Raw genomic sequence first — 17,019 nt, 5'->3', positions numbered from 1 at the left:
CCACTTATTATACATGGATGATCTAAAGCTATATGCAGAAACCGAGCAAAAATTACACACCTTAATCAAAACGGTAAAATGCTTTAGTGACGATATCTGTATGTCTTTTGGCCTGGATAAGTGTGGCATCATAAGCATTAAAAAGGGCAAGGCAACGAACACCAACATTGAATTTGAAGGCATCGAGGAATTGAACTCCGCCTCTATTTATAAATATCTTGGAATAAACCAGAATGCCAAGATAAACCATAAGAAATTAAAAGAGGACTTTCTTGGCAAATATAGGCAAAGAGTTAATAAAATCCTCAACACCAAACTGTCTGGCAGTAATCTCATCACTGCAATTAACAGCTGGGCCGTCCCTGTGCTCCTTTACACGTTCGGTGTGATCAAATGGACTGACACCGACCTACATGACATTGACAGACTCACTAGAAAATTACTAACCAAGTTTCGATGTCTACACCCCAAGTCCTCCACCATAAGGTTATACCTGCCCAGGAAGGATGGGGGTCGTGGATTGCAGAACATCTTCAAATTGTGTAAGATGCAAGTTTTAAAAATACGATCAAAACTGCTCGCCTCCAGCAACAAATTAGTTTCCTTCCTACGGAAATACGACTCCGATGCAACCCCTCTGAACCTACACAATGCTGATGTCAATATCGGTTTTGACGACGTAGGGCATGAGATTCGCCAATGGGAAGAAAAAACACTCCACGGAAAATTTCCGGCTTCATTACATGGGGACAACATCGACAAGGCTGCTTCCTTAACATGGCTCAAAGCAGGTCATCTCTACCCTGAAACAGAAGGCTTTGTTACAGCAATACAGGACAGAGTAATCAGGACAAAAAATTACGAGAAGCATATCCTGAAACTCAATGTTGTCGACAAATGCCGAAAATGTGGAAATGTGGGCGAGTCGATTGAACACATTATGGCAGGATGTCCAGCCCTATCAGAATCAGCCTACCTAGGTCGCCATAACCAAGTTGCAAAGTTAATACACCAACACCTGGCTTTGACGTACAAATTGATCGGTAAGGACACTCCTCCTTATTATAAATACTCTCCGCAAGAGGTTCTCGAGTCTACTGAACATCTGCTGTACTGGGATAGGCCTATTCTGACCGACAAAACGGTAGATTTCAATCGCCCGGATCTGCTGTTCATCGATAAAAAAGAAAAAACCGCTACCATTATCGATATCGCCGTACCACTGTCTCATAATTTAAGAAAAACTGAGATAGAAAAACAAAGAAAATATGGGAACCTAGGCTTGGAGATTAAGCGTCTATGGAAATTGTCCAAAATAACAATATAACCCATTGTTATATCAACCGAGGGGATAATAACAACTGACCTCACAGACACCTTCAAGGCCCTTAACATTCCTAGGAACATCTTCGTTGCCTGTCAGAGGGCGGTACTGCTGCAGACCTGCCACATCACCAGAAAATTCCTCAGTGGAAACTGTTAAAGGGACTACGATGAATTTTGTTTCTCTTTAGCGAAACTCGACCCTGGCAGCGCCAGAGAATGACTACTCGTTCATTTCTAACATAATAATAAATAAAGTACTGAAAGAAGGCAATGTACAAACAGGATGTCTCCTGGCCCTTCCTTCAAGGTATACAAATGTAAGGGTCCTTGCTATTAATTGCGACTTACATTCTGAAAGATGGACTAGACAAGAACTAAAATCATCCAGAATGAAGACAATGTCATTGGTGTTTACTGGTCATTCTACAACAGTGATGCACAACCTTATTTGGTCTGCGGGCCATTTAATTTCTAACACTCGTGTCGCGGGCCACAACAATGAAAAGAAGAAAACAATGAAAAAGAAAATAAACTATTTAAAATAGTTTATTACCAACCCGTGGCTCTACTTACACCCGTAAAGCGATTACCAAATAAGGGTTTACCTGTTTTATTACTGACAATGTGTGTGTAGCCCTGCTCAATGAAGTGCTTTTAAAACGCTAGTTTTCGGAAATCTCAAACCTTACGGCAGGGCATAGAAAACAATGGTCTGCATCGCTCGAAATTCTCAAGCAGGGATGTCTAGCTTTGTAAGTCAATCAGTTTCATTTGCAGAACTGTCTGGGCACTCCTCAACGGCAATCGAAAACATTTCAAAATCTGCTTCATTTAGTTTTGAATGGAGATTTGTACCATATCTTCCACTCGCCTTGCAATTGTCATGCCAGAAAGTCTGACGGTTTCAACTGCATTCTTCTTTTCAGGACAGATTTCTTTCATCACTGCTAGCAGGGTGCATCTTATCTCCCTTCCTTTCCTCCTAGCCATCGACATGCTTTCAGTGCAAATCAAACATGTTGGCTTATTATTTTCGAAAAAAAAAAGTAAATATCTATCTAGTTCTGGAAGTTTCTACAGTCTACTTCTCGTTTCTTCGACTCTCCCATTTCATTAACGCACAAATATTAAATGTTACGATACCATTCGCTTTGGTTGCAAAAGGATGCAGTAATGATGACATGTGTTGCACACATTAAGATATCAAGGATACGGCCAGCTCAAGAAAGCAGCGAAATTGTCTAACTGACTTTCCCTTAATTTATGCCTTTCTTAATCGTACATTCCAGAATCATGAAACCTTCTCTGATAATTATTTTAGTAACTTTGACCTTCTAGAAGCTGACGTGTGCTTTTTTTTCCCTTAACCTCTTTCTTTGATTGGATACCTAAAATTAACTTGTTTACGCTGGACACTTGCACTGGTTTGAACTCGCTTCTAGAAACTGGTCGAAATAGGTCACAGACTCGACTCGTGACATACATAAACTGTTTCCGGTCACTTTAACATTACATGAACATGTTACAGACCAACTGCCTTTGGTAGTAACGTTTGGTTACTGTTTATAAGATAGTAATTGTGGTTGGTCATTCTGCTTACACTAGCCGCATGGCTGTTCAATATGAACATACTGGTCATACCCATTGTTCAGGAAACCTACACCTGAAGTAACAGCTGCTTATTTTGCCCTAACAGTGACAAGACAATCAATTAACTGTAACTTTCCTAATCACCTCTGCTCTTGACGGCTGCTCAGGCCAACCTTCTTGTCTTCTTGATCATTACTAGGTAGGAATTGTTTGGGTTGAAACTCTGAAGATATAAACTTAGATCATTACTAGGAATTGTTTGGGTTGAAACTCTGAAGATATAAACTTAGATCATTACTAGGAATTGTTTGGGTTGAAACTCTGAAGATATAAACTTAGATCATTACTAGGAATTGTTTGGGTTGAAACTCTGAAGATATAAACTTAGATCATTACTAGGAATTGTTTGGGTTGAAACTCTGAAGATATAAACTTAGATCATTACTAGGAATTGTTTGGGTTGAAACTCTGAAGATATAAACTTAGATCATTACTAGGAATTGTTTGGGTTGAAACTCTGAAGATATAAACTTAGATCATGAACGCGTCAATTGAGATGGGTTTGAAAAACTGGCTACTCTCTTTGTTTCAGTGAATGTAATAAAGTTATGTGTGCTTGTTAGACAGATAGAACGACAGACAGACAGATAGATAGATAGATCAGGCATGTCAAACTCATTATGGTGTATGGGCCTCACTAAAAACTAACTATGACCTGAAGGGCCGTAGCCGAAAATCAGTTGGAAAACAGCCTACTAATTTTATGTACATTAGAAACAATACAAGAGAATACAATAATTCATGGAATACCTGCCCTTTTGTTAGCTAAATTTGTAGTGCTATTTTGTTAATTAAAAATTACTATGATTACACATTATTTCGTTGTTATGGGGCTTGACATCTTTTCTGGGATACAAGTTTATTAATGTCAGGTTGAAGTTTGTTTGTCACTGACACTTTCATCACTGATGACAAATTTCGATCAGGTAACCTCGAACCTGAGATGTTTTGTAGATTTCATAATGAAAAAGACTGCTCACAGAGTGACAGAGATAAGTGCTTTCAAACATAGCAAGAATTCTAGTTGCAAATTTCCGCAATTCAATGTACCATTCAGGAAAATAACTGAACAATTTTGGCACTTGTAAACATACTTAGCTCTCAACAAAAATCTGACTGCAATTCTATCAGCTCTAGTTGCACATTACCAGCAGCATTTTCAGAATCAAATGAAAATGGAGATACAAACAACGAAATTCCTTGCTCTTATGAAACGAAGTCACGACAACAGTCATTGAAATAATGATTCCAGGTGTAGGACATATTTACCAAATGTTGCAACCGTATTATATCTTTTTAGTTCCTGACACGTTGAGAAGTGAACAAGATTTTTACTTCATATTTGGTTTATCCACAGTCGTAACTTTGCATGAATGCACTTCATATCATCACACGTAGTTGTGACAATTTTGTCTTTACCTTGAAGTTTCAAATTCAAGTCTTGCAGGTGACCAGTGAGATCAACTGCTAATGACAAATCCTGAACCCATTCGTCAGTTTGTCCTCACGCGATGCAAAAATATCTTCAATTCTTTATGACAGGAGAGCTAGTGGACTTCTGTGTAGTAAGGAACTCAATGAAATTCGTGTCCAATGTAAACCAGAAACATTGAAAACTGGCGTTGATTTAAGCCAGGGGCACGAATACAATTGATAGCGATTAAAAATAATAGTTCAATTTAAAATAAATTTTCGTAAAATGATTTGTTTTAATCTGATCATCAAAGAATACTTGTTAACTTCTACAAAGTTGAGTGTAACGTTTTTCTGTTGTTGTTTTTTTCAGTAAATATTTTTCCTGAACTAGAGTGGTGACTGTAAAACGCTTAATAATTTAACATTATTATGATCATTCTTAAAGGTGGACAAGCGGGCCGCATGCGGCCCGCAAACACTGTGTTTAACATGCCTGAGATAGATAGATAGATAGATGGATAGATAGATAGATAGATGAATAAATAGAGAGACAGACAGACAGACAGAGAAAAGGGTATGAAACTCGATTATTTTGTATTTATTTTATTTTTTCGATACTATATCAAGAATAATTTTGCTTGATAATTGCCCAGTGTGATTGCAATGCTGGCTGCCTAGTCGTGTGGTATTGTCTGTGATATGTGGTCTCGAAAGTCCTGGGTTCAAACCCCTCCAGCCGCAATCCTCAGCCCTCCTGTGGGAAGCTTGTTTGGATGTTGTAACCCTAAATATACAAAGCAGGAAAGGTAAGATTTGTACCTGGTACTATGATATTAATGTGCAACACCCCCATAAGCTATACGTCAGGTGTGCGCAGGAATACATTCATCAGTTTTCTCTCCTTTTTCTGTGTTGAAGGTATAAATGAAATAAATAATTCTCGTTTTCACTAAAAACTGCATCAGTTTTATTCTATCCTAGTTTTCTTTTGATTTGGGCAATATTAAAACCCACACTCACGTTATAATGATTTAAACATAATTACAAAACAAATTAAAGAGCAAACGAATGGATAAAAACATCTCTTGCTCTATACACGAATCATACATTAGACACAGACACACAGACAAAACATAGATGTGTATCATTATTGTTTAAAGAAATAATACAATGAACTTAAACAATGTGATCAAAACATTTCGCCAAGCGCCAAAACGTCCTGCTTTGATTTTTAGCGGCCCCCGAAAGGGGAAAAGACGCTATTAGTTTTGTGCGAAATGTCTGTCCGTCTGTCCGTCTGTCCGTCCGTCCCGTTTAGATCTCGTAAACTAGAAAAGATATTGAAAATCCGACATCACAATATTTTAGACCATTCAAAGTTCTGATGCAACGGCTACTTTTTTTTTCTGAAAGCGAAAAATCTAATTTTTAAAATCAGTTATGCAAGCAGTTTTTTAAAGAGAAAAAGCTAATTAGTATGCATTATAAGTTAGACCTAAATTAAAACAAATAGTAATCTTGTAAATGTCATTTTCGTGAACATATTTGTTTATTCCTTTTTTTTTTTTTTTTTTTTTTTTTTTTTTTTTTTTTTTTTAAAGCATTTGAATAAGAGATTGTGCCTTTTCAAAACAATTACATCAATTATAAGACTTCAGTTAGGCCAGGAGAGGCGCGGTAGCTGAGCGGTAAAGCGCTTGGCTTCTAAACCGGGGGCCCCGGGTTCGAATTCTGGTGAAGACTGGGATTTTCAACTTCGGAATCCTTAGGCGCCTCTGAGTCCACCCAGCTCCAATGGGTACCTGATATTAGTTGGGAAAAAGTAAAGGCGGTTGGTCGTTGTGATGGCTACATGACACCCTCGTTAACCATAGGCCACAAAAACAGATGAACTTTACATCATCTGCCCTATAGACCACAAGGTCTGAAAGGGGAACTAGTTAGGCCAGGTTCACATCTAACTTTGCATTCACTTGCACCTATCATTTGATCTGCTGTACCGTTGCGGCACTACACAAGATCTGTTAACCTTCTTTCCCCATTCTTATCTCTCATTTGTCTTTGATATAATTTCATTTGGATGTTCTTTCTGAAAATATTGAAGCCTGCCTGGGTGGACCACTTCGGGGGCCGATTTTTAGTTTGTGTTTCCACACAAACTGTCTTTGTAATCTTGTTATTTATTGATTCTTGTTTTGTCAGGTACAAGGAATAATTGAGCAGGGTTTGAACTTGATCCGAGAATGTGTGTGGGAGAATAACTTATTCAGACTTTTTAGCCAGCCAACCAGACAGACAGAGTGACTTGATATAAACTTTGTAAAAAAAAAGTCTATTTAAATACAGATTTGTCCACAGCGTTTATTCACAGTCTGATGAATCTTTCGCTTGACTGGCAGCAGATTTGAACAATTAATGCGGCATTGAAACTAGATGTGGAAAAATAGTTGTCTACGTTTGTCTCTTGTCTCCCTTGTAGCTGTATCTATTGTAAACAAAGATGTTGACTAGATGTTGACTAGATGTTGACTAGACTTTGTAAATATTGTGTTAGTATGCTTTTTAATGTTTCCAGTCGACTAGAATCCTACTGGGGACGAGACCACTTGGTCTCACTGTACCAGATCTATGAGAATAGCCCAGTTAGCGTAGGGGGTGGGTTGGGGCGAAGGTGAAATACATACTTAAATCTTACCTTCACAATCAAGGCTCAGTGACATAAGCCCATAGCCTGCAGTCATGACTGGCTGGATTTCAAACACTGGAGAAGTACTATTTCTACATTCAATGTTTAAGTCGAGCTGAGTGGAGTTTTACTTGAAGGCTGCATGGTCACTTTCTCCTTGACATTTAAACACGAGCGCCCTTAACGTGCTAGATAAATGTTAAAGCAACCAGGAAGTGTCCTCTACATACATCCTCCCTCCTTCTAGTTGAATATTCCCCTGTTGAGCTTTGAGTCTTTCACGTACATTTAAGTGTCTTATTGTGAATGTACATTTGCCTGGGTGAATGTGTTTCAAAGTAACAGAAGAAATGGAATCAAAATGTCAATATTCGTATGATATTAAATCTGTCCTACATCCGTCCTACATTCCGCCCTACATCCGTCCTATATCAGTCATACATGCATCCTGCATTTAGTCCTTCGTTCAGTCCTACATTCGTCCTATATCAGTCATACATGCATCCTGCATTTAGTCCTTCATTCAGTCCTACATTCGTCCTATATCAGTCATACATGCATCCTGCATTTAGTCCTTCATTCAATCCTACATTCGTCCTATATCAGTCATACATGCATCCTGCATTTAGTCCTTCATTCAATCCTACATTCGTCCTATATCAGTCATACATGCATCCTGCATTTAGTCCTTCATTCAGTCCTACATTCAGTCCTACATCCGTCCTATATTTAGTGCTACATTCAGTCCTACATCCGTCCTATATTTAGTGCTACATTCAGTCCTACATCCGTCCTATATTTAGTGCTACATTCATTCCTACATCCGTCCTATATTTAGTGCTACATTCAGTCCTACATCCGTCCTATATTTAGTGCTACATTCAGTCCTACATCAGTCCTATATTTAGTGCTACATTCATTCCTACATCCGTCCTATATTTAGTGCTACATTCATTCCTACATCCGTCCTATATTTAGTGCTACATTCAGTCCTACATCCGTCCTATATTTAGTGCTACATTCAGTAGTACATCCGTCCTATATTTAGTGCTACATTCATTCCTACATCCGTCCTATATTTAGTGCTACATTGAGTCCTACATCCGTCCTATATTTAGTGCTACATTCAGTCCTACATCAGTCCTGTATTTAGTGCTACATTCAGTGCTATATCAATCCTGTATTTAGTGCTACATTCAGTTCATCCAATTAGCAAATTTATAAACACATACATATAAATGCTTCTTGTCCGACAGGCTGTAAAATTGTGGTTGACTAAGAAAATACAGGCAGTATTACTGACATAACTGCTGTACCATGGGAAGCAGGCTAAATTACTGAGATAACTACGGTACCACGGAAAGCAGGCTGTATTACTGAGATAACTACGGTACCACGGGAAGCAGGCTTTTAATGTTTTAAACATTTAACACAGCATCTGTAATAGAGTTGCTTTTAGTTTGAGCGAGATACCACACACACACACACACACGCACGGACGCGCACACATATACACACATATATAAATTGCTTTTAGATGTCACGATTTTATCCTTGATGATATAGGATAATGTTTCCTGCAACTCGAAAGATGACATCTCTAAGACATTGATATTTCTGAAGACTCAGCCAACCATGACTGTATCAATAATGTTTGTTACTTTGATATACAAACAATCAAAAATTGTTTCTAACCCTAACGCAGATTCTCATCTATAAATACGGATCGAGTTTTACAAAACAAATTACAATTCCTATAGTCGTTGAAACAAAAAGCTAAAACTTGGGTGTAAATACATCTGGAAAACGGCTCTAGCGATGTCCCTACAAATGTGTCACGTGGCTATTTAGTATTGGAAATAAGCTCGTTGGCCACACTGGGCAAAACTCTGTTTGACCGTTGGACATTTTTCAAATTCAAAAAGAAATATAAATTATTTGGAAACAAAATGTTCATCTTGAACTATAAGTCCAATGTATTTCCGCATCGCATCAAGAGCATGGACATGATAGAAGTCTAGATCTTAGCCTTACATTATCAAGTGTACTAGATCTATACAATTGCTTAACCAGGATTCTATCTTAGGGGGGGGGGGATAAGAAAAATGTTCCATTGTTTTTTTAAATAATTTGTTATTAAGAGAAAAACAATTTCTCTATAAGTTCTATAAAGGAGGTATAGTCTTTTTAAAAAATAGTATTTTTAATGTTTTTTTTATTTTTGCTTTAAAATCTAACACTCCTTCAATATTTGAGTATGTATGAGGACGTTTTTTTTCAAAGTATTTTAATGTTTTTCATGTTAATGTTTTACAAATAATACTAAAATCCGTATTTTCAAAGCAGTTTTTTTCCGTAAGTAAATTTTAAATTCTCGTTACGTTACATTTCCGCTTGCTTTCAGATGCAGTCTCAACAATACCTACATAACATGAAAGTTACAAAAGTTATCATAATTTATAAACATACATCTAGAATTTAGAACTCACAGAACTATCTGAATGTATGTAGTGGATGTTTGACAGACCTGTGACAGACCTGTGACGTGGCAACGAGCTATTGGTTTTCACTGCCCACAGGTTGCGACGTCGCAGGTCAGTGTTCAGGCCTTTTATGACGATTAGACTCGTATAAAGTCTCTGAAGAGATCGTATGCGATTTGAACAAAGATCAACGGATGGCATTATAGATATTCAGTGTGTCAACTAATATCCTTACAGCTGCATCTTTCACTCCGCCATAGCTCACCTTTTATTTCACCTGTAGCTTTAAATACCACGGACGTGTTTTGGGACAGCATATCAAGATTAGAAAGTCTATTTGATTTCCTGGAGGAGAAATTCACCCTCCCACGCGTGCACACACACACACCCATATAAAGTGTAAGCAATTATATTAATGGCTACTTCCCAGGTGAGCACGTGGGTCTAGTGCAGTGCTACTTGCGGGATCTAAATGGCGGCAGAATCAGGGGCACGTAATTGTCGGTTATGTCCCGTGGGACACATTTTTCCCCTTGATTACAACCTACAGTTCTTCAGCGCCGCGAGGAGTTACGGAACCTGGAAGCTGCCATTGATTTCTGCGGTATTTCTCACTGGGACTAGATCTAGATCTAATTTGTTCGTTCAAACTTCGCCTTTTTTTCAACGATTCGTTTTTGTGTTATTTTGTTGTTGTTGTTTTTTAAACAGAACAAATATTTTAGCACTTTTACTCAACACTTCTGGGTATTTTTATTTTAGAGTCTGCAGTTATTCAAACATTTCAATCGATTTTAGTGAGGGAAAAAAAATCACGTTACAATCTGTACAGGGTCCATTTTATAAATGCGTTGTACTATTTGACCGAGTTCTTTTTTGATCAAACAGTGAATTCCACAACAGAAAGTGATAATTATTAAATGTATTAATTATAATTTGCTATTAATACTAGTAAGATCAAATTTGTTTCTGATTTGAAAAATATAAGAAAACAAATTCGATTAATATATGTGTATTTACTGGTGCATACATTGGGATTTGAGTATCATTTGATTATCAGATAAACTTGCAGCGCTATATCGCGTCTTTATGCATTGAAATGTTTTTTGACTAGTTTGTTTGTGTATAGAGTGTAGAGCTAGGACTTGTATAGATTAGTATATACCGAGACTACTATAATGTACAGTCGTGACACTAGCGAAGTAACTAACGAACGCCTGCTTAGGGAGTGGAAAAGGAAATTCTATGTTTTGTTTTCAGTGAGATAGTCATGTTCTCCCAAAGGCCTTTATAAGAAATTGTTTGGGTTACGTCATTTATTAGGCTAAGTTATTCGTTTTACATTATTTATTAGGCAAAATCATTTTCTTTCCTGACTTGACCTATCGATATTGTAACTACTGAAGTCTGGCCCCTCGTTTATTTCCCTATCTGGACAATGAGTGGAACTGTTAAGAAATACCTCTCACTTTGATCAGGGACTGGACCCCACGTCTCAGTGGATACCAATGGGTTGCCAAGAGAGCAAGGCCAACAGAATTCGGCCTCATCGTAGGTTCGACAGGACCGTTACCCCAGAGAAGGTGGTGACACGGAGCCTGTGGAAGGAAGGCGTTCAATGCCCCGTGGACGACAGACAGGCCTTCAAAATCAAACAGTCGTGGAAGGGCATCCGTAGAAATATGGAGGTCACGGGGATAGAAATGTTTATGAGGTGAGTTTTCCGTCTCTTGAGATACATACGATACATTGCAACTTATCTGCTATTATCTTATCTTGGAATATCTTATCTTTATTTTTTTTATTTTGTAATATTGTATCTTGTATTATATTATCTTTTTGTATTTTACTATTTAATATATCTTATCTTGAATTAACTTCTCTTATCTTTCTTAGTTTTATCTTAACTTGTATTTTCGTATCATAAGTTTTTTTTTTTTTACTTCTGTTATCTTATCCTGCACTTCTTGTCTTTTCTTGTATTATCTTATGTTATTATTATCTTTATTTTATCTTGAAATCTATTTAAATCTCTTCTATTTATTCTTTCCAGCTTTTTACAACCTCTCATTGTCTGTCTCTCACTACGTTTCTCTCACTCTCATTCTCTCTATCAGAATATCTCTACGTCTCTGTCTGTCTCTCTCCCTGTCTCTCTCTGTCTCTCTCTCTCTCACTGTGTGTATGTCTCTCTCTGTCTCTGTCTCTCTCAATCTCTCTTTTCTGTGTGCTGAGATTGTTAAAGAACACTGACTTTAAAATTGTAGTCTGTCATCGTCTCTCCTTCTTTCTTTCATTCTACATTGTGACAGCTCTCTTACATTGAGATCTTACATTGAGACAGCTCTCTTACATTGAGATCTTACATTGTGACAGCTCTCTTACATTGAGATCTTACATCCTAACAGCTCTCTTACATTGAGATCTTACATCCTGACAGCTCTCTTACATTGAGATCTTACATTGTGACAGCTCTCTTACATTGAGATCCTACATCGTGACAGCTCTCTTACATTGAGATCTTACATTGTGACAGCTCTCTTACACTGAGATCCTACATCGTGACAGCTCTCTTACACTGAGATCCTACATCGTGACAGCTCTCTTACACTGAGATCCTACATCATGACAGCTCTCTTAAACTGAGATCCTACATCGTGACAGCTCTCTTACACTGAGATCCTACATCGTGACATCTCTCTTACACTGAGATCCTACATCGTGACATCTCTCTTACACTGAGATCCTACATCGTGACAGCTCTCTTACACTGAGATCCTACATCGTGACATCTCTCTTACACTGAGATCCTACATCGTGACAGCTCTCTTACACTAAGATCCTACATTGTTACAGCTCTCTTAAACTGAGATCCTACGTCGTGACAGCTCTCTTACACTGAGATCCTACATCGTGACATCTCTCTTACACTGAGATCCTACATCGTGACAGCTCTCTTACACTGAGATCCTACATCGTGACAGCTCTCTTACACTGAGATCCTACATCGTGACAGCTCTCTTACACTGAGATCCTACATCGTGACATCTCTCTTACACTAAGATCCTACATCGTGACAGCTCTCTTACACTGAGATCTTACATCGTAACAGCTCTCTTACATTGAGATCTTACATCGTGACAGCTCTCTTACATTGAGATCCTACATCGTGACAGCTCTCTTACACTGAGATCCTACATCGTGACAGCTCTCTTACACTGAGATCTTACATCGTGACAGCTCTCTTAAATTGAGATCTTACATTGTGACAGCTCTCTTACATTGAGATCTTACATTGTGACAGCTCTCTTATAGTGACAGCTCACTTACATTGAGATCTTACATTGTGACAGCTCTCTTACATTGAGATCTTACATTGTGACAGCTCTCTTACATTGAGATCTTACATTGTGACAGCTCTCTTACATAGAGATCTTACATCGTGACAGCTCTCTTACATTGAGATCTTACATTGTGACAGCTCTCTTACACTGAGATCCTACATCGTGACAGCTCTCTTACACTGAGATCCTACATCGTGACAGCTCTCTTACACTGAGATCCTACATCGTGACAGCTTTCTTAAACTGAGATCCTACATCGTGACATCTCTCTTACACTGAGATCCTACATCGTGACATCTCTCTTACACTGAGATCCTACATCGTGACATCTCTCTTACACTGAGATCCTACATCGTGACAGCTCTCTTACACTGAGATCCTACATCGTGACATCTCTCTTACACTGAGATCCTACATCGTGACAGCTCTCTTACACTAAGATCCTACATTGTGACAGCTCTCTTAAACTGAGATCCTACATCGTGACAGCTCTCTTACACTGAGATCCTACATCGTGACAGCTCTCTTACACTGAGATCCTACATCGTGACATCTCTCTTACACTGAGATCCTACATCGTGACAGCTCTCTTACACTGAGATCCTACATCGTGACATCTCTCTTACACTAAGATCCTACATCGTGACAGCTCTCTTACACTGAGATCCTACATCGTGACATCTCTCTTACACTGAGATCTTACATCGTAACAGCTCTCTTACATTGAGATCTTACATCGTGACAGCTCTCTTACATTGAGATCCTACATCGTGACAGCTCTCTTACACTGAGATCCTACATCGTGACAGCTCTCTTACACTGAGATCTTACATCGTGACAGCTCTCTTAAATTGAGATCTTACATTGTGACAGCTCTCTTACATTGAGATCTTACATTGTGACAGCTCTCTTATAGTGGCAGCTCACTTACATTGAGATCTTACATTGTGACAGCTCTCTTACATTGAGATCTTACATTGTGACAGCTCTCTTACATTGAGATCTTACATTGTGACAGCTCTCTTACATAGAGATCTTACATTGTGACCGCTCTCTTACATTGAGATCCTACATCGTGACAGCTCTCTTACACTGAGATCCTTCATCGTGATAGCTCTCTTACACTGAGATCCTACATCGTAACAGCTCTCTTACATTGAGATCTTACATTGTGACAGCTCTCTTATTGTGACAGCTCACTTACATTGAGATCTTACATTGTGACAGCTCTCTTACATTGAGATCTTACATTGTGACAGCTCTCTTACATTGAGATCTTACATTGTGACCGCTCTCTTACATTGAGATCCTACATCGTGACAGCTCTCTTACACTGAGATCCTTCATCGTGATAGCTCTCTTACACATAGATCCTACATCGTAACAGCTCTCTTACACTGAGATCTTACATCGTGACAGCTCTCTTACACTGAGATCCTACATAGTGACACCTCTCTTACACTGAGATCCTACATTGTGACAGCTCTCTTACACTGAGATCCTACATTGTGACAGCTCTCTTACACTGAGATTCTACATCGTGATAGCTCTATTACACTGAGATCCTACATTGTGACAGCTCTTTTACACTGAGATCCTACATTGTGACAGCTCTCTAACACTGAGATCCTACATCGTGACAGCTCTCTTACACTTAGATCCTACATCGTGACAGCTCTCTTACACTGAGATCCTACATCGTTAGAGCTTTCAGATAGTAACCTTAACGCACACTATACACACACACACACTTATCATCTACAAGTGCCTTCGGCACTAGAAAGTTTCAACACATAGATAAGATATCATATATAGAAAGCTTATCACATCATTGTACTCAAAGAGCACTAGAATTACCTCCTCATCAAAGAACAACAACTCTTTTATGAAAGTATAAAAACGTACGCGGCTGTTTCTCTTGGCACGATGTTCACCGTAATACAAAGTACCGAAGACGTATCTAGTTTGCTAAAGGTCTAAATCCTCTAAATGAAACCATTATGAATACACAATGTGTGTGCCCCCTGCTGCTTACCAAACACATTGAAGAGTACCTCGTCAAGGGACAACCAAGTATCTGAGCTGAATCAGCGAATTGGGATGCTGTGGTAAACTTATTTTTTCTTGGATTGGAATGGAAACAAAGTGCAACATCTAAATGTTATTTAAAAAAATGTATCCCATGATGCCTGATGAAACTTTGGTTAGGGAGAAAAAAAACAAACTTGTAAATGTTTTATAAATAATACACATCTGGACTTCCGGACTAATAGAATCACGTCTTCTTGTAGGAAACAGGCTCCAAGAAATCTTAAAGATCCACTGTATGAATGATGAATGAACTGAGCAGGGCCGGACTTAAGTTAGCAGAAGTCACGGAGTTTTATGTAGGCCCCTATACACTTCTGAAGGTTTTAGTATCTCCATAAGCATTATCATATATACATACATTCTGTTCTTTTACGTCACGTGATAGTCTATCTTATCTTTAAATTTGATGTGGTCGTTATGGAAACAAATTGCTAAAAATACTTGGGAGATAATAACTTTCTGAACTGTAAAGTGTGTTGTTGTGTTTTTTTTTTAAAGAATTCCAGCTATTAAAAATCGTTAACGAGGTTAGAATAATTCTTGTCCAACTTTCCTGTTGGTCTTTCGTAAACTAGTTATAAAAATATTCCAGTATAATAATATACAAATATATTTATCCCTTTTAAAAGTTAGATATTTAAAAATATGTACTCTGGCTACTACTATGCCCTTGATTCCTACCAACATGTTATTGCTTTAGTATTGTTAGAACAGCATTTGTAATATTTTTTTTACCATAATACTTCCATTGACTAGTACTTCTATAATAATGGTTATTCTTACTGGTAACAAACTTGAAGGATACTTCCTACATGGACATATTTCTTGTATGCTTTAGGCTTAACGTAGCTCATCTGTAAACTTGCTTTAAATATTTATGTATAAAAATCGAACGCCAAATCATTTTTGTTTCAAAAGGAATCATTTTATTTGGTAAGCTTTCTGAGAGACAAATTAGAAAGTAATATGAAACATTTTGAACATTTTGTTCAATATATAAATAAAGGTTTAAAAGGTTAGTTTCATTCTAATGTAATCCAAGGCACTGAACCAAAAAATGTATTAAATATTTATTTTTGTTCGACTCGACTGTTAGTCCTTTCAATTCAAGCTTCTTCTTAAACTGTTTTTTTAAAGAATGTTTCATGTTCTCTTCCTAGTTAGTCCACAAAGAAACATATGAATATATTCATAGACTTCCTGTGATGTCTGCGACCTAATTGAAAATCTTATGCGCGTTTTCAAAATCAGTGAATAATGTGCCTCCAGCTTTCTGTTTCTCCTCTGCACACTTTGGAGGCCTACGTTGTAATGAAGAGAATTATAGGCTTCAGAAAAATAAATGGGTCAGAAATAAAATATTCTCTCTCTCTCTCTCTCTCTCTCTCTCTCTCTCTCGGTTTCTCCTTCTATAAAAAAAGTTTAAAATATAAGAAAAAAATACGGCACTAGAAGAAGATACAGTTGAATGTAATATTTCTAAATCTATTTTTTTTTTACTCTAAAAATCTAAAATATCACAGCAGAGCCAAACGTGCGCCCGGGGCAAGGTACTTTATTGGCACCTACCCCCATTTTCTATAAACATCACATAGAAATATATGCGGCATGTGGCGCCCCCCCCCTGAAAGTGTCTCCCTTGCCTTCCCCCATCCCCTCACTACGCCTCTGTATCAGATATGAAGGGCAGACAAGTATAAATAACTCGCTTTGTTTAATATATATATATATATATATATATATATATATATATATATATATATATATATATATATATATATATATATATATATATATATAGATAGATAGATAGATAGATAGATAGATAGATATAGATATAGATATAGATATATAGATAGAGAGAGAGAGAGAGGTAGACAGACAGACAAACAGACAGACAGTCAGACAGAAAGACAAATAGATAGATAGATAGATAGATAGATAGATAGATAGATAGATAGATAGATAGATAGATAGATAGATAGATAGATAGATAGATAGATAGATAGATAGATAGATTATA

At 37.6% G+C, this 17,019-nt stretch overlaps 1 protein-coding gene across 7 annotated transcripts in view; it reads left to right on the top strand.

Annotated features, from left to right (window-relative positions):
* The window catches only part of LOC106073575 (neuroglobin-like), a 254,252-nt gene that overhangs the window by 143,075 nt on the left and 94,158 nt on the right, over positions 1 to 17,019 (top strand). Inside the window, exon 1 of one of the 7 annotated variants that reach the window (XM_056025128.1) lies at positions 10,954 to 11,275. The exons of the other annotated variants lie outside the window; for them this stretch is intronic. Coding sequence (XP_055881103.1) covers positions 11,070 to 11,275 — 206 coding nt within the window. The 5' untranslated portion in view covers positions 10,954 to 11,069. Of the gene's footprint in view, positions 1 to 10,953; positions 11,276 to 17,019 lie in introns of those variants that run through there. 7 annotated transcript variants of the gene reach the window in all.

Source organism: Biomphalaria glabrata, chromosome 3 (assembly GCF_947242115.1).
Source record: "Biomphalaria glabrata chromosome 3, xgBioGlab47.1, whole genome shotgun sequence".
NCBI classification, from domain to species: domain Eukaryota; kingdom Metazoa; phylum Mollusca; class Gastropoda; family Planorbidae; genus Biomphalaria; species Biomphalaria glabrata.
The sequence above is the reverse complement of the archived record's forward strand: the minus strand, read 5'-3'. Positions and strand labels throughout refer to the sequence as shown.